Source organism: Rhinatrema bivittatum, chromosome 8 (assembly GCF_901001135.1).
Source record: "Rhinatrema bivittatum chromosome 8, aRhiBiv1.1, whole genome shotgun sequence".
NCBI lineage: Eukaryota > Metazoa > Chordata > Amphibia > Gymnophiona > Rhinatrematidae > Rhinatrema > Rhinatrema bivittatum.
The window spans coordinates 132,326,950-132,348,634 of record NC_042622.1 but is presented as its reverse complement, the minus strand read 5'-3'; the positions used below and the strand labels follow the sequence as shown (position 1 = coordinate 132,348,634).

The 21,685-nt window shown below is 40.4% G+C and overlaps 1 protein-coding gene across 1 annotated transcript in view; it reads left to right on the top strand.

Annotated features, from left to right (window-relative positions):
* The first annotated feature begins 9,614 nt into the window (after positions 1 to 9,614).
* CACNA1B (calcium voltage-gated channel subunit alpha1 B) overlaps positions 9,615 to 21,685 on the top strand; it is a 1,161,590-nt gene continuing 1,149,519 nt past the window's right edge. The window contains exons 1-2 of the mRNA XM_029613506.1: positions 9,615 to 9,874; positions 11,899 to 12,004. Of these exons, the coding sequence (XP_029469366.1) occupies positions 9,615 to 9,874; positions 11,899 to 12,004 (366 nt within the window). The remainder of the gene's footprint in view (positions 9,875 to 11,898; positions 12,005 to 21,685) is intronic.

Below are 21,685 nucleotides of genomic sequence, written 5' to 3'. Positions count from 1 at the left end.
ATGGTGAACAAGATCTTACAAGATCTGCTCTATTCTCATTTTGTAGTCCATCTGAATGACATCTTGATTTTCTCCAGATCCCTTGCTGAGCATCGGGGCCACATGAAGCAGATCTTCCAGAGACTCTGAGCACACCTCTCTACGTCAGGCTGGAGAAGAGTATTTTCGAACAACAGGAACTCCTTTCTTAGGGTACATTATTTCTCACCAAGAGCTCAGTATGGATCAGGTCAAAGTAAAGGCTATTACGGAATGACCCCATCTAGTCGAGCTCAAGGCAGTGCAATGCTTTTTAAGCTTCATCAGTTATTATAGGCAGTTCATTCTCAACTATTCATCACTGGAAACTCCAGTCACCACTCTATTGAAGAAAGGGGCGGATACAAAAGATTGGACCATGGCCACCATCCAAGCTTTTGAATTACTCAAGGAAGAATTTACCAAGCGCTCTTGCCTCCAACACCTGGATCCCACAAAACTGTTCATTTTAGAGGTAGATGCATCCACCTTGTGGTAGGCGTTGTCCTCTTGCAGCATAATCATCATGATACCTTGGTGACCTGTTCTTACTTCTCTTGGAAGTTCTCCCCAGTGGACAGAAATTATACTTTTGGTGACCGTGAGCTACTGGAGATCAAGATGGCCTTGGAAGAGTAGCAACACCTACTGGAGGGGGCTAATTACCCAGCGACCATCTACACTAATCACAAAAACTTGGAATACCTAGCTCAGAGATTAAATACCAGGCAAGCTCACTGGTCTTTATTCTTTCAATTGATTCAATTTTGAATTATGCTACCAGCCTGCTGGCAAAAACCGCTGAGCAGATGCTCTCTCTTAATCCTTTGACACAGAAGGCATGCAGGATCCTCTGCAGTCAATAATTGACCCAGACAAGATTGTGGCTGCTACCAGCTACACATTCCCTCCAGGAAAGATGGTAGCACCTCGCTGTCTGCAGCAAAAGATCTTATAATGGGCACTTGACTCCCACCCCTCCAGTCATTCTGCCATTACCCGAACATTGGAACTCATAGTGTGACACTACTGGTGGCCCCAGTTAAAATTTGACATTAAACATTATGTAGGGTCTTGCCCTACATGTGTCATGCATAAAGGTGTCAACACATAACCGTGGGGTTTGTTACAACTGCTGCCAGCCCCCACGGAACCCCGGACCCATGAGGCCACAGATTTTGTCTGTGACCATCCTCTATCTAGCAGTAACACTACCATATATGTGGTGATGGACAGATTCTCGAAGATTGCACATTTCATTTCTCTGCCTGATCTTCCATTGGCTCCTCAACTAGCCAAGTTGTTTGTACAGCATATTTTACATTTACATTCTTTTGGACTGCAGGGTCTAGTTTACCGCCCGTTACTAGAAAGCCTTGTGCCAAAAATTCAGGATAGTCTTAGACTTCATCTCCATCTACCATCCCCAAAGTAATGGGTGACTGATTTGGTAACTTGGGAACTCAAGGCATTCTTGCAAGCTTATGTCAACTGGGCTTCCTTTCTGCCTTGGGCTGAGTTTGCCCACAACAACCACATCAACACCTCTTCTGGGTCTTCAGTATCATCTTTGGACATCATTCATGGATTCCCAAGCCTCACTCCATTCTGAATACTTGCCCAGCGGCTACCTTGATGGGTCAGGAACTTCTTAACCTATGGCAGAAAACCCATTGCATCTTGAACCAAGTGGCAGATTGCTTTAAGACCCAAGCAGACAAAAAATGATGGCCAGCACCCTCTCTACATCTTGGGATGATTGTCTGGCTTAGCACAAAAAATCTTTGCCTATGAATGCCTTTCCTGAGGTTCGCACCTTGGTTCATTGGATTCTTCCCAATAGCAGAACAACTGGGCCCCGTGGCATATAAACTTCGTCGGTCTTCATCCCTCAGGGTACATGATGTTTTCCATATTTCCCTGCTAAAACTGGTCTCCTTCTGGCTGAGGAAACCACTACTCCAACCTCCACCAATTTCAGTGGAAGAAGACACACAATACTAGATGTCAGGAAAGTCTGAAACAAACTCCAGTATTTCATTTCCTGGAAGGGATACGGGCTGGAGAAAAACTCTTGGGAGCTGGCCTCCAACTTCCAAGCCCCAAACCTAGTTCAAGAATTCCACAGGAGGTTCCCTCAGCCAGAAATTGCCATACTGTGTCAGACCAAGTCCAGCATCCTGTTTCCAACAGTGGCCAATCCAGGCTATAAGTACCTGGCAAGTACCCAGACACTAAGTAGATCCCATGCTACTGATGCCAGTAACAGCAGTAGCTATTCTCTAACACAACTTGATTAACAGCAGTTAATAGACTTCTCCTCCATGAACTTATCCAAACCTTTTTTAAACCCAGCTACACTAACTGCACTAACCACATCCTCTGGCAACAAATTACAGAGCTTAATTGTGCGTTGAGTGAAAAAGAATTTTCTCTGATTAGTTTTAAATGTGCTACTTGCTAACTTCATGGAGTGCCCCCTAGTCCTTCTAATATCTGAAAGAGTAAATAACCGATTCACATTTACCCATTCTAGACCTTTCATGATTCTTGCTCCTTGCTTACCTGTTTCTTCACGTTACTATTCTTCTTTTAGAATGCCTCATACATGGAAAGGGAGGGTGAAAGTTTATCCCTCTGAAATCTCAGTCCCTCTGGACCAACGGACTATTCTTGAATATGCTGTTCCTTCCACCAAATTGAGCGGGTTGAGCCCCATTGGCGAAACAGAGAGAGGAGCTCTGCTCTCGCCCGAGGACATTTCTCTCATTCCCTGCCGTTCACTCCATCTCAGACAAATGCTGAAACAGTGGGGGTGCAATTTGATGACCTCATCATTTCGCCCCATGTGGAAGGTGTCTCTGGCATTCTGCTAGGAGAAGGGCTGAACTTCCTGCCATTGTGGTGCTCTCAGTCATCTGTGGAAGAAGACAGCTTTGCTGTCCCAGACTTTTCTTCTCTGGGGGCTGGAAATGCTTCGGAAGGTGAGCAGTTCACTTCTGGGGTTCTCCCCTTGATCTCTAAACCAGCAGTGGTCACCCTAGACTCCCTCTGGGATTTGATTGCAGGATTATCCCAATCCTTTAGAGTTCATTCCCAATGGGTTGAAGCTGTTTCTTTAAAGTTGTACAAAGTTGCTTTGGATCATCAGAATATTCTGCAGGAGCACTCAGAGACCTTGTGATCCCTAGGAGGAATGATGAAGATATCAAGACCTTTAATGCTACTATTATTCAGGAATGTTTTTCTCTCTCCTGGACTATGGAAAAATTGGAAAACCAGGCCAAGCATTTGAATTTAAGACCCTTAAATTTTCCTAAAGTAATGGGCCAACTGCCCTGTTTAATGCTTTGGCTTTATTTTCTTGAAGTCCAAGAGATTCCTGCAGAGAAGATTCCCTCTATAGATAAAGTTATGCTTTTACCTTTTAAGCCTAGTCCTAATTAAGAAGCTCATTTTCAACCTAATGCTGATTTTTTAACTTTATCATCTTATCTGGAGAATTCCAATATTGAAGTGGTCCGCATTGTTGATTTCTTTCTTTCATGACCAAGATGTTGCCTTTATAATGAAGTCTTACTTTCCGAATTTTAATGTTCCTTTTTTGGAGGGCCTAGTCAGAGTCTTTCCTGATTTAGCCAAGATAACACAAGTTCGATGTAAGGCATTTCTTTCAATGAGATCTGAGGTCTTAGCCCTAGGTGCCTTATTTTTTTAAGATATCCTTCTAAATGTGTTATTAAACACGAAACTAATACCTTTATCTTGTTTGATCCTGATCAATTGAAAGAATTTTTGCATAGTAGAATGGCTAATTCTGTATCCAACTCAGAATTATCATAATGATGTATCCGATTTGTGAATTTAAGGTGGAATTTCTTGCTGTCTATTTCTCATTGTAATCTTATTTTCTTTCTCCTTGATTTCTGATTCTCCCTCCTTTTTTTCTTTTGAAGATTATTAAAGGAGTGAGTAGATTTGGATTTCTATCTTATCGTGTTAATTAATTACTGTTTATTATGTCTCTCTCTATGTTATCTGTACAAAGGTTCACCCTTTGTAAAATTAAAAATTTCAATAAAAAAAATATTCTCTATTTAAATCAGATTGGGATTTTTGTTCTTAATTATGGTTTAGAGTTATTGTATATTGGATGTTTTCATAGCTTTTTAAAATACTGAGATGTTGCTGATCTGTTCTTGTCTCTTGTCTTTCAATATTTAGGTAATGCTGTTGTTGTTTTCAGGAAGGAGAACTTTATCTCTCTCCCATACCTGCTTCTTCCTCCCATTTTCTTGAAGCCAACAGTTTAAAATTGGGCCATCAATGTTTCTCCAGTATTGCATTGCATGTAGAGTCTGGCTTCTTGGAGGTTTCCATTTCAATGTTTGCCTGTATATTTCTATTTTTAATTTGTGCTCACTTATCCTGTATCTGGTGAGTATCTATCTAAGGGGGTCTTTTATCAAAGTGCTATATGGCATTTTTGCATGCAAAAAACGCCTTTAACGCATGCGAAAATGCCTTAAGCATGCGAAAACGCCATTAACGCATGCGAAAGCACCATTTAGATGTATAATGTAATAGTTAAAATATCAATCATACACCTGAAATTACTTATATGGACGTACAAAAATTTTTTTAAAGCACTATATTTCCTACAAAAACTCTAAAAAAAATATATAAAGGAATGCATTAATAACATAATAGTTATCCATCTAAATAACTTAGCTGGCTACTAGAGATGTGATTTGGCCGAACCTTTTGTTTCAGCCTTTGTTATCAGCCTGCTGATTTTATTTCATCTATCCCCCTGAAACAAAGCCCGAAACCAGCCTCGAATTTACAACAGGTGTTGTAAAAAACCCCAAAAAAAACCCCAAACCCACCCCAACCCTTCAAAATGGCGCTGATGGCCCTTTGCCCTTACCTTGTGACAGGAGCTATCGGTGCCATTGGCCAGCCTCTGTCACATGGCAGGAGCCATGGACGGCCAGTGCCATGTGACAGGGGCTGACCAATGGCACCGATAGCCCGTCACATGGTAAGGGCAAAGGGCCAGCAGTGCCATTTTGATTAGTGGCCGCCGAAGGCCTGAGAGGGGGAGATCGCTCCCAGGACCCCGCTGGACCACTAGGGATTTTCGGTAAGTCTTGGGTGGGAGGGTCGTGCAAGTCTTGGGGGGGGGGGTGTGTGCAATTAATTAATTAAATTTGAAGGGTTGGGGTGGGTTTAGTTTTTTGTTTTTTTTTAATGTGCCCTTTCTACCCCCCCCCCCCCGAAATACGATAAGAAAACCACACAAAATTTCGTGAGCTTTTTTATTGTTTCGTCGCCCTCCCGAAACGCGACGAAATAGGAAATATCATCTCTATTTCCTATATCATCTCTATTTCCTATTTCATCACAAATGAATGCACATCCCTATTGGCTACATTCAGCTCTTAGACAGGGGCATTCCAGGAGTGGGCAGGAGGCATTCTGGGGAGAAGAGGAGTTAGCCACATAAGTTAACCAGCTAACTCTAATATTCAGAGTACCTTCTGCAGCTAACTCTGGTCAAGCTTTAGGGCTATCCTAAAGTTATAAATAACTGGCTACCGTTAAGATAATTAGCACAGCCACACAGCGACTGAATATTGGACTGCACGCTAACAGAAATAAAAAGGGGTTCAATTAGCACAAGTCTGAAACTTGTGAAGAGTAATGACAGTTGTCAAGACTTCCATGAATAAAACTTAATGCTGTGACTGCCAGCTATGGGACACCAGTAGAAACCTCCAAAACATATCCAGGTCTTTTGTAGCTGGGGTATGAATGGCTATGTATGTAGATGCAAGAACCTTTGTACCTTTGTATAAAGATGCCCCTTTATCACTCCATCCAGGAATTATATCAAAATCAACTTTAGTTTTGGATCTTTGAAGAATCAAACATTCTGACTCCTTTCTTTGTTAATCTCATCCCTCCCCTCCTGTTTCATTCAGGACAGGAAGAAAAGGGCAAGATTAGAGAGCAGACAGAGTACCTCTTCTCTCTGCTCCCGCATCAGCCTCACTCCCTCGCCTCCTATTTCCTGCAGGTTGCTTGTGAGAGTAGGGGCTGGAGCATGAAGCAGAGAGGGAGTTAAGACTACAGGTACTGAAGGAGCTGTAGGTTTGTTGCTTGTGTGGCAGACTGTAAATTATGCAGCAACAGGCTAATTATATAATTTCTTCCACCCTCCCCAGTTGCAGAATTGCAGGAGCCTGGGGGAACTGCACCATGATATGGTAAATGTTGCATCAGTTTGTTTCTCCATAGCCAATTTACCCCAATAAATATTTCTAAGATCATAGCCAGTAACCTATGGCGCAGATTTTAAAACTTATGTGCGGGCATAGATTTGTTCTCTGCCGCGCACATGTTATAAAATCCGGGCTCGGCACGCGCAAGGGGGTGCACACCGAGCCCGAGGGGAGCCCCGATGGCTGTCCCCGTTCCCGAAATCAGAGCGGCCTTGGAGGGAACTTTTTTCTGCCCCCCCCCCACCTTCCCCTCCCTTCCCCCATCTAACCCACCCCCCAGACCTACCTAAATCCCCCCTACCTTATTTTATTTCTTACCGCGCCGGCAGGCGAACCCCCGGCACGGCTGGAACAGAGGAGGGCTCGGGACACGCCTCCGGACCGCCATCACGCCCCCGGACCTGCCCCTGGACTGCCCACTTTTGACAGCCCCGGGACTTACGCGCGTCCCAGGGCTTGCGCGCTCCGCCGAGCCCATGCAAAATAGGCTCAGCACGCGCAGGGGCATAGGGGTAGATTTTCAAAGGGTTACGCGTGTAGCCTTTGAAAATCTACCTCTATGTGTGCATGCATGTGTGTGTGTTTTTGTGTGGTGGGGATGGTAGCAGTGGAAAGAAAATCACATGGATGTATGGAGTAGGGGTGTGCATGGAACATGTTTCCATTTTTTTTGTTATTTTGTTTCATTTCTTTAAAACAAACAAATGAAAAACAAAAGGGGGGGGGAAAAAAAACTGTCAGGTTTGGGGCACTCACCCCACTCCTTGCTGCCAAATTATAAAATAAAAGCTCCCTGGGCTCTGCCCAGCCCTCCTCTTACCACATCGATGGTTCAAATGGAACAAGATTGATCCCTAGTTGCTCTTGCCCTACTGCTGTTATTTTCAAAATGGTGCTCACTAATACAAGGCCAGCTCCATTTTGTTAAACACCACATTCTCAGCACTATTTAAAAAAAAAAAAAAAATTGTGACAGGGCAAGAGCAATTGAGGATCTTTCCTGTCCCATTTAAATCCACTGATGAAGCACAGTGCTGAGCCAGGGGGACGGTGGGCTTTTTTTGGATGGCAGCAGGGTTTTTGTTCATGGTGGTTGTGTGTGTGGGAGGGGCATGGGGGAAGCTATGGGGCTGATTGTGTCTGCCAGTTTGTTTTTTAAAACAGAATGAAATGAAAAATGAATGAAATTTAATGTGGTTTTCTTTTATTTATTTTCAGACATATGTACATCCCTAGTATGCTGCAGCAAGCGAAAGAGGGTCATGCAGGGGGAAAGAATGAAAAGATCGCATAGTGGATGGGGCAGGGGGAAAATGTATGAGTGGGGTAGGAAGAAAAGGTGAGAGGATTATGATGGGGTGAAAGAGAATCACATAGAGGGAGTGCAAGAGAAAGAATCATGCGGTGGAGGGTATGAGTGAGGACTGAGAACGGTAAGGGATGAGAGAGAGAGAGAGGATCGTGCTGGGGTGGTGATGGCAGAAAGGGGGATTGTGCCTCAAAGAGAAGTGATGAGCCTCAAAGAATGAGAAAACTCAAAAGTGTACCAGAAATTTTAAAAGGTTGAGAAATACTGCTCTAATCCTGATTTCTTTTGAGGAGTGTGGATTTGGGACTGATGTCCCCATAATGTATGAGGTGTTGAATCTGGAAGGGCAACTAAGATACAGTTTGTGCTGGGAGTAGGTGGATGGGGAGTACCAGTAAGACCCTACAATGGAGGTCCCTCCTCCCTAGATCTGGTCCCCTGCAGCTCTCACAAACTGGGTCCTCATTGCTGACCCAGCTAGGAAGGACGGCAGGGGCTAATGCAGAGCACCGTTACTTTACAAGCGCCGTTCTGCTCATTTTTGTCCTACGTCCCACTTTAAAATCAGTGGAAAACGTGGGTTAATATCAAGACCCTCTTTGCTTGTATTAGAGGGAAAGAAGTGCCATAGACAATTCTGTCACAACAAGGCAAAAACAAAAGAAAGTACTATTTAAATCCTGACATAATTCTATAATTACAGACCCAGGGTAAACTCGGAATTTATTACCTGTACCCATGCAAAATTCCCTTTCCCTCCGCAAATCAATGTTTGCCTCCAGTTCCCTTCCCCGCTGCAAGCGTGCTCCAGTTCAGGAGGTTGCACGGGCTGGTCAGTTCCCTGGGAGAGCCGCGAGGCGCGTGCACTGGAAGCACTGCAGGCGCACGCGCAAGGGTTACCGCCCCTTCGCCCCTCTGCCTGCCCCACTCCTCCTTTTTTGATTTGCAACTTCTTATTCAATCTGATCATCAGTCGAAAGCGTAGCTTAATCATTTTTACCATTTTTGTCCTGAAGGGGAGGAAGCAATCAATAGCCCATCACAAACATTAGTTTCCTCGTCCATCGGGGTTGCGGTAGACTCTACTCCGTGATTTCCAACATCCGGAAGGGAAGCGGGGAGAGGCGGTGCAATTAACTATAGATTGATCCACCGCATGGAAGCAACCAATGTGCTCTGTTCCTCATCCTCTCTAGCAAGGAAGGGAGAGCCGAGATAAACACTGACACAGAAAAAGAGGGATGCCTATTAGTTCCTTGATATTTTTTTATAGTTTGGGTTATATTTGGGTTAAAAACGATGTTTTGAGAGAAATCTTAGCTCCTTCCAGAGGTTATTGGTCTAGGTGGAGCTGCCGGCGTGATTGGATGAGAAGAGTCACGTGACCTGGCTCTTATAGGGGGGCTGAGGTTCACAAACTGGTTACTCGTAACATTTCTACTTGATCTGGTAACTAAGTGACTGCTTTGGACTGATTTTTTTTCCTTTCCGCGGCAGTAAAAGATCTGCGAAAACGGGAAACGGGAATTCCTTTTTTTTTCGTGCAGAAAATGGAAGAACGGAAGATAAAGGAAAATTGAATAACTTCTTTTCTAACATTTGTAGTTATTTATTTTGCACGCGCTTGACACCAGTGTGCATATATTTTATTTGTTTTATTGTGTTTTTTTTTTTTTTTTTTAACTCTTTGGGGGTGTTCTGCTTGCTGATGGGGTCTTTGAATACACTGGAAAAAATCATGAGTTTCCTCCCGGAAAGCGGCACTCGTGCCTGGAGTTGAGAGAGCTGGGTACATTTTTTTCCCCTCTCACTCCCTTCTTTTTCAGTGAAGTCTGGTGTGGGAAGACAGAATTATTTTCCTAGCAGTATTTATTTATTTATCATCTCTAAAAGAAAGCAAACTCTCAGCTCTCAGGAGGACTCCCGTGCGTGGTGATGCTTCTTCCTTCTACCTTGGCTGCTAGTTTGGATTTTAACACTTGGTGCCCTGCGTTTCCAGGATGGCTCGATTCGGAGATGATCTACCGACTCGCTATGGAGGTGGAGGACCGGCTGGCGGAGGAAGAGGAAGCAGCAGACAGGGTGGCCCCCAACCCGGCCAAAGGATGTACAAGCAGTCGATGGCTCAGAGAGCCAGGACCATGGCTATGTACAATCCCATTCCTGTCAAACAGAACTGTTTTACAGTCAACAGATCCCTCTTCATCTTTAGCGAAGATAATATTATACGGAAATACGCCAAAAGAATAACAGAATGGCCATATCCTTTATTCAGTACAGAGTCTGTCTGTGTCTGTTTCTCTTCATGTGTGTAATTTTATGTTATATAAAAGAGTGCCAACGCTGGAGGGACATATAAGGCAAAATGTTGTTCCTATTCCTAAACATTTGAATGAACTAAAAGCGGTCAAAATAGTAATTAAGACTGCATCAGTGTCAGACGAGCAGTATCGAAGGTAGTAGTAATAGATGCCAAATCGTTGCAACCTGTTTTTTTTAACATGCCACTTGGAACAGGCTGGAACTAAATATCGATGCACCCTTTTTGCCAGTTTATATTAACTGACATACATGTAGATATCGCGGCAAAACCTGTTTTATGTAATGGTGGGTGACTGAAAGCCACCGGGTCCTCGGAGCAGACACAGCAATGGATTCTTCCTAAGCATAGTTGCGGGTTCAGGGACTGAAACCTTCCCCCTACAGCAGTAACTGAATTGCAGCAAGATATTTCCCCTCTGTTTTGGTTTTTTTTTTTTAATCATAGAAATGATTGGAAGGAAAGGGTTTTGATGGCCTTTTCCTGCAATGTTCTTGAGGTTGAAAGACAGAGGTGGTTCCCTCCCTATAAAGGTTAGTCCTTAGGTTTTCTTTGGGCGTGTGTTGGATGCTGTGTGCCAGCAGGAGTGCTTTGCATCTCCAGGGAGCCTGTTGTTTTCTGTTCATATGAAATCACACACCTATTGATCCTCTGCTATCAGCAGCAAGGCCTCCTTGCAGCAGCCTAGCAACACTTTGCCGTTCTCCACACCGTTTGTATTAAGTCCATGGTTGACTTTCCTTTCCTGGTTGAAGTCATCTTTACTTTAAATAGAGATGTTTATATGGTGAACACAATATGTTATAGCGATTTCATCTGGTCTCTAACTCTCTCCCCCACCCCCACCCCTTTTTTTTATTTCTGTTATTTAGCAGCCTTTTGGGGTAGGGTGGAGCAAGCAAGGCTTGGTTAAAAGAGGCGAGTGCTCTTTCCTCGTAGAATCCTTTGTCATTTATTTTATATTGCAGAACGTTTGAGAACGGGAAAGCAAACAATATGCAACGTATTTAGCAATATCAGAAGCATCCTAAAATGTGTGAAAATATTAAACAAGTTCCTCTTCACACCCATGATAGTTAATTGTATTTTCTTGTAGTTGATCGGATGATCCAGTGGATAGGATTATATTATTATTATTATTATTATTTTTTTTTTTTTAATGATTTTTGAGCCGCTGGTTTCCCAGCCAAGCTGTCAAGCTTGAGGTTTCTACTATGAAGCACCGTCAGACGCTGTCCATGGTTCTGAAAGCTTTGACTACCTGCTACCCCCACTACCGGTAACTCCCTACAGCAAAAGCAGACTTATTCACTCAAGTGAAAAATATAGACTAGGGAGAAACGAAGAGAGTGACCAAAGATACAGTTGTATTTATGGTTTAGTGTACTGTAATTTGACAACTAATAATTCTGTAATTACACAAAACTGCCTACTATATTCCTAGTGAAGGCAGTTATCACTACAAATGTGTTACAAATGTGTACCGAAGATTAAGCTAGAACTGCTTTCTGTTACAGAAACCTGACCAAAACTCCTCTCACTGGGTCTATATTATTCCTATTATATTTTCAAAATAAGCTAATCGATAAAGAACATATGATGAAAAAAAGAGATTTTCAGACTTCTACATTGGTTTCAGGAACACTTGGAATTGTGCCTCACTTGCAGTTCGCTTTCCTGTCTTCAAATTTTGTCTATTTAAATTCAGGTTTCAATTCAATGAGTTTATTTCACAGCCCAGTAACATTTAAGTCAATAAGGAGGGTAAAAAAAACATGCCATGGCAATAAAAAAATATATAACTTCTAGACCATTTGTGGAATCTTATTAAAGGTGTGAGTCCATATAACCCTCAAAGTTTAGTAGCAGTTTGTTTTAAATGGTAATTTAAAATATATGGCAGCTATAATTTAAATATTCAGATTTTGCTGATGATATTTGTTTATTTCTTTAACTTTTGTCACTCCATTTGAATATATGATTTTAGCTACCATTATTGCCAACTGCATTGTTTTGGCTTTGGAACAGCATTTGCCTGAAGAAGACAAGACACCCATGTCAGAAAGACTGGTAAGTATTGTTACCTTGTTTAGAAAACTATTACTGGTGTTTTGGTAGCATCTTCTATCTGTGTTGAGTGTTTATCAACCACTGGTAGTGCACAGTAACTTTTTGATAGACTTCCTCATGCAAGCATATTCCTTGAATAATAAGCTGGACAAAATGACATCTATAGTATCCTACAATAATATTGTTTTAACCAAAGGAATGTACCAATCCTCCAAAAAAAAAAGAAAAAGTAATTATTGCCGGTTTGCTAACAGTGATGGAATTAATTAGAAAATCACTCAATAAGCTCTGTTTTAATTGACTTGAATTAATTCTATTTTTGTGAAATTGGAGTTAGAAAAAAATAGTTGTTTTTTTGTTTCCTGTACAATTTCACTAGAAACCTTCCAAATGCACACAGTTCTGAATAGCTATACTTATGGCTTTTATAAATGGTGCCTCTTTCATGCTACAGTATATAACAGTAAAAGTAAAGGTGAGACATAAAACCATATACAGCAACAATATTTCCAGTTATTGCTGACATAGCAATCCTAATGCAGCCTTGCTTATCTGAGGCCTTGGCCTGTAGTATGCGTGCTCTTCTGCCAACAAATAATTTATTCTACAGTTGTACAACCTATCACCAAAAGCTTTTATGCAAAATCTCCATGTGCTGAGTTAATTAAACATTACCTCCACACTTTCCCAAAGTAATGTAACCTATGCCATTATTGGGGGAAGACAGCCCTAGGACAGAGGTTCCTAAACTTGTCCTGAAGGACCTCCAGCCAGTTGGGTTTTCAGGATATCCACAATGAATATGCATGAAATAAAATGTACATGCTGTGGAGGCAGTGCATGTAAATTTATCTCATACATGTTCACTGTGGATATCCTGAAAACCTGATTGGTTGGGGGACCTCCAGGAAAGGTTTGCGAACCATTGCTCTAGGACTTTTATGCCAATTGGTTGAATAATAGAGATTTTTAGAGATTTCATTGTCTAAATTCAGAACTTCCCCTTTTGTGATTTAACAGCATTATAAAAGTCATAGACAGTAATTTGTTTTGAAATCATAATTTGGTCTTCATAGACCTGCATTGTTAATGTTAGGTTTGCTTTCCAATGTTTCCTTGGAGTTGCATTCATATAATTTTGAATTATACTGATCTTGCAAATTACAATGGTCTCCAGAGATATTCAGATGCCGAAATTTGTCCTTTAAATTGAGATGAGCTGTAGCAAATAGGCTTGTACCATAAGCATACAGGTATAGTTCTTATAAAATAGGACCCATGGTAATTACACTGCACTGCAACAATGTGATGCTAAAGTATTAAAGGTGTAAATGCAGTTACAAGAATGTTACAATTCTTATTTATTTAGAACATTTTTAAATGTACTGTTTTTCTTTTTCAAATTGGTTTGTTAAGAAAAGTTAAAAGTTGCAATTTCAGAAAAACAAGGAGAGCATAGCTCCGATAAAATATATAGCTTGCAAAGTGGTCAAAGACTTGGCAACTGGGATTCAATGCCAAGAAGTGCAGAGTCATGCATCTGGGGTGTGGTAATCCAAAAGAACTGTCTATGATGGGTGATGAAAGAGTAATGTGAATAGACTGGGAGAGGGGGTGCTAATGGCAGTGAAGCAATGTGACAAGGTGATAGCTAAAGCCAGAAGAATGCTGGGTTTCATAGAGAAAGGAATAACCAGTAAGACAAAAGAAGTGATAATGCTCTTGTACAGGTTCTTGGTGAGGCCTCACCTGGAGTACTGTGTTCAGTTCTGGAGACCGTATCTGAAAAAGGATAGAGGCAGGATGGAGGTGTGGGATCTGTACCAGAAGACTTATGAAGAGAGGCTGAAGGATCTGACTATGTATACCCTAGAAGAGAAGAGGTGCAGGGGAGATATGATACAGACCTTCAGATAGCTGAAAGGTTTTAATGATGCATGTTCCTCGAATCTTGAACGGAGGAAAGCAAACAGTAAAGCTAGGGGTCATGATATGAAACTTTAGGGGGGATGACTTAGAGTCAACGTCAGGAAATATTTCTTCATGGAGAGGGTGGTGGATGCCTGAAATGCCCTTCCAAAAGAGGTGGTGAAGACAAAAGCAGTAAACAAATTCAAAAAGGCATGGGATAAACAGTGTGGATCCCTAAAGGCTAGAGATGGAAATTAAGAAAAGGGTGCATAGAACGGTAGCTGTTACCTCTACAGACGGCATGGGGTTACTATCCTTAACCAATTAACATACATGATTTTGATGCAACTGCATCATCTCTCTCCGCTTTGGGGGGTGGGGGGAGGGGGAGAGAAAGGGAATTGTTTTCAGACAACAACCAATTCTGTGCCCTAACTTTTATGGTCTAAGGAACTGATGTACAGACATTGTGGAAAAAGCATATGACAGCTTCTGTGGACAAGTCAAAAAACAAAGCATGTTCAAGCAGCAGCATTGTATGAATTAACACTCTGTAAAAATGTTGCTAGCAGTAATTTTCTTGTGGGTTTGACAGTTGCTTGATTTTGATTTCTAATATTACTACCCTTGATATAAGGTTTGAGGGTGGCCTGCAAGGAGCAGAGGTTGTTACCTTTGATAGAATCACGGGGGTGGCCTGCACAGAGCAGCAATTGCTGGGCAGACTGGATGGAATGTTTGGTCTTTTTTTTTTTTTGCCATCATTACTATGTTATATGTATTTCAAGATATATAATAGGAAAACACAAAATTTCACAGAGTAAAATTTAAATCCAACTTATTTTTGTACTTATATCCACACATTTTGAGCTATCTTCTTACACTGTTTCATGTAACAATTGCTCTTCCCAAACACTAGTAGATAAGATTAATTTAAGAGTGGACTAAACTATATTTCCCCATACAGTTAAAGGAATGGTTTCCACACAGTCTGTAACATAGAAAGTGATAATTTTCCATTGAGAAGTGTAGCCAAATATTGAGAGGTATTTCCAATGCAAAGCCACATTTCATCTACCAGCTAGCAGTGGGTGTACTAACAGGGGTGCATCTTTTCCTTTGGGGAAAAATATCCAGAATAGACAACCTAGCAACATTTTTATTGGATCATAAGGCCAACACAGTCTCATTCAATTATCTCCTTCCAATATATTGTTATTGTGGGTGAGTCCAGCACACATAGTAGAAAGAACTCATCATGCCACATCCTCTCCAGCACTCATCCTTTGTAGTGCAATTGGAGTTAAGTACCAGTGGTGTAAAATGTTGTATCCATTTTTTTTTGTTGTTACACACAGCAAATTCTCAAAACTAATCTGTTGTATTTAATCTCAAATTATCGAGTTATTTCCACACTTATTTGAACTTTTTGATATGATCCCTTTCTTCTTCCATTATTATATATAAGATTCTTACTTACTAATGGAGTGTTATCTAGTTTTCTTAAATATAGTAAGTGTCCTGCCATATTTGGAATCTCCTGAGTAGGCCCTGTAGTTGCAAATATTTGAGTATAGGTATATAATTTAGGTCAAATGTCTCCTTCATTTGTTGAATGGAGAGAAAATTACCTCCACAGAATAGCTGACCCTGCAAATCTAACATTACAAGCATTCAGTCATTCACTTTTTTTTTTTTTTATTAAAGTGATGAGGGAATTGTGGGTTGCTCCAGAGTAGAGGCAGAAATGTGAAATCTTGGTAATCATAAAGTTGTTTCTTTTTAATGAGAGTGCGGATAAGAGGTCTTAAAGTCAGATGACAGATGAGTAAGGGGACAAATCACTACAGGGGAGAATCAAAAGAACATACAAATGGGCCTAGTCCATCTTGAGAAACATCTGCATTTAAATCATCTGTTACTGAGCTTTTTTTTTTTTTTTTTGAAAGCTTGGAAAGCTGGCATTTAGAATTTGGTCAAATTGTTTTTATTACTGATCATGTATCAAGACCCATCTTAAAATTGTTAAAAATTGAAAAACATAAAGAAATTACATCTGTGCATTTCTCTTTTTAACGAAAATCCCTCTATGTGGGATAAAAATGCTAATATATTAAACACTAGAGCCTTGGCTCTGTAATAACGATGCTCATTGAGGCCTATTCTGTAGTAGCACTACAAACACTGTGATAATAACTCTCTGTAGGTTCTCCACACACTATCCAGCTGCTCTCATTTGCTTCCATTCTGCTGAACAGCTGCTGGCAACACTTGAAAAGTGAAAAGTTTGAATCTGAAAGTAATAGTACACTCTGCTCAAAATATAAACTCATCTCTTCTCAGCCCTTTCTCCCATTGATGGTCATTACCAGTTATTGTTTATTATTTATTTATTGCAAGCTATTTTATTTCATTTTTAAAAGGTCTTTTCCTTTTGCTTATTGTTTTTATTTAATAAACTGATGTCACTTTTTTCCCATCCAGCATTGGGACCTGTTGGAATTTCAAGCTGCTTTACTTTGTCAATGATAAAATAAAATCTGATCACTGACATGGAAGGTCCAGTGTTACAAGAACAAGGAAGCATTGGCAGATGCCCTGGTGGATATATTTCACTTTAGTGCACAGATTTTCGAGACCCAGTTTTTTTCTGTTTCTTTCAGTTGTCTAGACATGAATATTTAAGCTGTGTGCACAAACTTTGCTGAACAGCATTTCTAGAGCTGTTAATTAGCAAAATTGGCTGCTGTTTTTTCAAAACATCAGTTCAAAAGCTTAAGTGCTCTTAATGAATTGCTCTCACAAACCTGAACTCACCTACAGTCTCCATTATTCTGCTTCTGGTGTATACTATAGTAAAGTAAATCAGAAATAAGTTATAATTTCTATCACTCATTGTAATATGATCAAACATATCAAGGAAACATATTTGAAAAGCACACAGTTTTTGATGTATGCATATTTTTATAAGATTGTAGGCATTTGCAATAAATTAGTGCTCACTATTGGTAGATATAATTTTTGAAGGATAGTTGATACCTCACTATAGTAACAAAAGAGCTCCTCTCTGAAATGTAATGCAGTTGTTATTGTAATGGCACAGTTCACTATGAGTCTGATTCATGTCTTAGGCTATGCATCTGTCTTCTACAGAGAAGAGATTTAAGCATTAGAAAAGGCCAAATTGCTCACCAACTCATCCTCTTCTTGCAGAATCATACTCTAAGGGTCACAAATCTGAAAGAACCAAACAGGTAGATTTTAAAAGGGCCATGTATGTGCCCATAAACGTGTGTTTCTCAATGATCGCAAAGATACGTGCTATTTTATAAACTATACGCGTAGGGTATAAAATACTCTTCATGTGTATCTGTCTGCAACTATGTGCACATATCTTACATGTGCTAGGGGGAGGGATGGAGAGAGAGTGAGACTTTTTAATAAGGTTCAGTCTGATACTTTATATATGGACCATTGTAAGGGGGCATTTTGATTTGGGGTGAGTTTCAGGAGGTGGATTGGGGTTAGGGGGGTGGTGTTACAGACACATTCAGAGGTATCCATTGTAAAATTGACATCAGTAAAGAATTTTTGACCTTATAAGTGATGAACAGGAATTGATTTGTACAACGCAGCTAGCAGAGGCTGTAGTGTACAAATCAACTCTTCTTGATAGAATTTTCATCACCCCGAATCAAAGTGCCCCCTTACAATGGTCCATATATAGAGTATCAAACTGAGCCTTATAAAGAATCTTTCTCTCTCTCCCTCTCCTTCCTACTGAGGAGCTGTAGCAAAGTGGCATGGGTAAAATTAGGGGCCTCACATGTCAGTGCTGGCCCTGCTTTTCTGCCTACTTTTTCTGGGCACACATACATCAAATGTACGCGCACCCTTCTCGGCTATTTAAAATTCATGTACAGTAGCTCCCTTGCGGCCCACTTACACATGTATGTGGCCATTTGTGCATGTGCAAGGCTTTTAAAATCTACCTCTAAGATTTCAAACTCTCCATGTTTCTGCTCCAAGCAAAAAATGAGTCAGCACACTATGTGGCAGAATGGGTCAACATGCAATCTCATCTTATTTGATCAAGCAACATGTCCTTCTTCATTTATATGTTGCTTTTAACCAGGATATGCACAGCTCCTGGACTTTAGTGTTATATCTGATATTGCAATTATTTCCTTAGATTTAAATAAGTTTGCAGAGTAAATGGCTCAGAAAGTATGAAAATCACCTATGTCAGCCGAAGTGCTGATCTGTTGCATGCTAGTAGTTTTCTACATGTTAATTTAACAAGTTTTGAAACTCTGTAGACCAATCTGAAACAAGCATTTTAAAATGTACTAAAAGCATGAGAGATGCTGCACTATGTAGAGCTTAAAGAAATGAATGAAAAGATGTGTTGTAGAACAAGCCACCACTCTCACTGGAGTCAAAATAGGTGAAAAATAGTTTTCAGAATTTACTCTCACCCAGCAACTGCCAGGAAGACACATCTTTGCAAAAAAATTCTATCACCACTTTCTCAGAATAGCTAATCTTGAACACAGCAAAGTACCGTGGTTGTCATGTCAATCCATTTGACCCTTCTTTCTATATAAGCTTGAATTATATTGTAATTTATTTTTGTTTCACATTTAGCCCACATCTTTTCTTTAGTAACTCAAGGTGAGTTACGTTCAGGTTCAGTAGCTATTTCCCTATCCCTAGAAATTTTACAGAGTTTGTACTTGCGGCAATGGAAGGTGAAGTGACTTGCCCAAGGAGCAGATAAATAAATAAATGCAGATACATATTCATTACATACTATTTTTAATTCAGTTTTTCATTGTGCTTTTTTTTTTTTTTGTATTTTTGTGCTCAGCTCTCTTTGTTGCCCCTCCCCAGGTGGGTAATGTTTGAACTGCCAGGAACCCCTTGCCATCTTTTCTCTCCCTTCCCAGGGTCTGACAACACCACCTCTGGAGTGCAGTCGGTTCAGACCATCCCGTCAGATGAGGGATCTGCACCCAGATCCCCCATGCTGCAATGCCTAATGCTACTACCTGTGAGAGAATGGTTAACCTAGTTCTTCTGGGTTTTTAGATTGTATAAGTCAATTCAAGTTAGACATTACTGGTTGTTTCTTGGTATCCTTGATGCACAGAGACAGGTTTATAATCCACAACAAATCATAAGTAATTTTTAAATATAGGTGCATTGACAGCATTGCCATATTTCCTCAGTGTTCACATTCTTGTGCACCTTTCATTGCTGTTTGTAACAAAAAGGTGACAAATTGTTGTAGTGCAATTCAGTGGACAAGATGGCTTCTTCTCAAGAACAAGATAAAATTCAATGAAAAAAATGCAAAACAGGTTGCATCCAAAATATGGAGTGAAAACCCTGTTATGATGGACTATGTTATTGGAAAATATTGATTGTGTCTCATTTCCTTTCATTGTAGAAATGTGTTTTCTATGAATTAATTTCCTGTTCTAGTGAATGTTTAGATGGAGGAACAGGAGATTGTAATGGGCACAGTACTAAAGAAATCTTCATGTATTTCATGGTAGGAAATGAGGATGTAAAGGGATGACTACCAAGTAAAGAAAAACAACAAAACATCAAGTTAGAACACACTTTCTAATAAGGTAGCAAAGCCACCTAAGTACTGGCAACGCACAAAACAAAAAAGCAAAACTAGCACATCAAAACTAATTAACAAAATGTATTCCAATGTAAACCAATGGTTCAGTCTTAAATGGGGACCTTCATCAGGGAGCTGATGAATATGTCCCCCCTCTGGGATCAAAATATTGATTTACATGTTTCATGAATGGTTCTTGGCCAGACCACCTTGAGCTCTGATCCTGTAAGATCTCAGCTGCTAAACAGGATTTAGGCCATGGCAATGTTTGGAAGGGAAGCTTCTAATGAATGCTGGGTTTGCAGATGTGGGTTTTGTAGTAATCTTCTCCCTCAGGCAATATTTAACATGTGCTTAAATCTGTTTATTGGAAGAGATTTTAAACCAAGGACAGTGGAGATCCCATAGCTTTTCCTTTTTTTATTTTTTTAGCAAGTGTGATGATACCAACTCTGTTGTTTTTTCTAGTTTCCAACACAAAGTGTATCTGGCATGAATTGAAACTTCCCTGTTTACAAAGAACCTAGTTAAACTCAGAGAAGAAAGCCTTCATTGACTTTTTGTCTAATGTATATATTTCCTATTTTAAAACAATCCTATCTGTCAGGTTGGATACAAGGACTTCAAAAGTACACAAATAGACACAAATAAAAAATGAGCCCACTTCATAATTACATCATACTAAAGTAAGACATAAGAAGTAGATGCTTATATACAATCTTTATTTCATACAGTTGCATTTATTCAATGTTTGTGACACAGAGAAATAAGAAATTACTCCCCCTGATATATTTTTGTACACAATTGTTGATTTCACCATGACAGCTTTCCACTGTAAAAAAGTTCATTTCATACCTAGAGAAAAGTATAGTAAATTGGTGCAATAACTGAATTCAGCAAAGAAGGAAAACCAAAAACATCAGTAAGCAAATTCTGGAATCTGTTACAGTTTATTAGCAGAAATCCATCACAGACGTGTCCAGAAAAAGAGCCAAGGCAAAAGCAGAAATACCAAGGTTGAATCTGAGTCTTCTGGGAGTATGAAAAGGATCAGGATGGGGTCATCCATTCTTCCTCCTCAGTTCTCTTCTCCTCCCCTCATCTCCCTTTTCTCTTCTCTGACCTCCCTTCACCTTCCCTGTCTCCACATGCTGTCTGATCGCTCAGTATCTCTTAACAACCACTGATGAGTTAGCAATGCTGACCATGCTTGAAGCTGCTGTTTTCCCCCTTCCATGTCCAGTTGGATGGGCTCTGCCAGGCCCTGCATGTCCATTTCCTTTTTACTTCAAAGCTTAGAAGCCTGTCAGTGTAGAGAGTCTCATGAGCTGCAGGAGACCTCACATATTTTCACCGGTTACAGTTTGATTACTCTCCATGAGTACTTTGTTCATTGGGCTCATAATTTATTTAAAACTCATATTGAAGAAGTTAGAAGTTAATGGAACCAATCACTAGGATTGCTTCTTCAATATGCATTTTAAATAAATGTCTCTTTTTTCACCCAGTAGTTTCCTGCTGTTCCTTTTGGCTTCCAGCTCAGTCGGTATCAGGGTTGGGATCTAAGATCATGAACCTTCATTCACAACCAACTAGGGATTCCCCCCCCCCCCCTATTTTATGTACCCTCCTGCCTTCCCCCCTCCCACCAACATACCTATGGTCATTGCAGCAACAGTCCTGAGCCAGGGGCCATGCCCTAAAGCTCTTTCCCTGTAATCATGAGCCCTGAATCTGGCCACTAGGTGGCATTCTTAAGCAATGACCACAACTTCTTCCTCTCTGAGGGCTGTGAATGCTGCCTCTGCAGGACCTCCAACCCTAGGTTCAGCTGGGGAGTGGGACACCCAACTCGGGGACCAAACTAGAGATATTCTGCATAGCTACATTTGATCTTTTTTTAAATGATTATATGATCTCTTTTACACCTCATGGAGTTTAGAGGCTTTATTGTTCACCATACAATTATTTAAATAAGAAGACATTTTTGAGGAAGCATCATGCTTTTTTTTCTGTTCCATCATTGTGAACATGCTTATGTATTTTGGGAGCTTGCAGAAGTTTTGATGGTGTTGAATTATGACTTTGGTAAACTTTAGAATTCTAATGATTTTAATGCAGGAAAGGACAAAAAA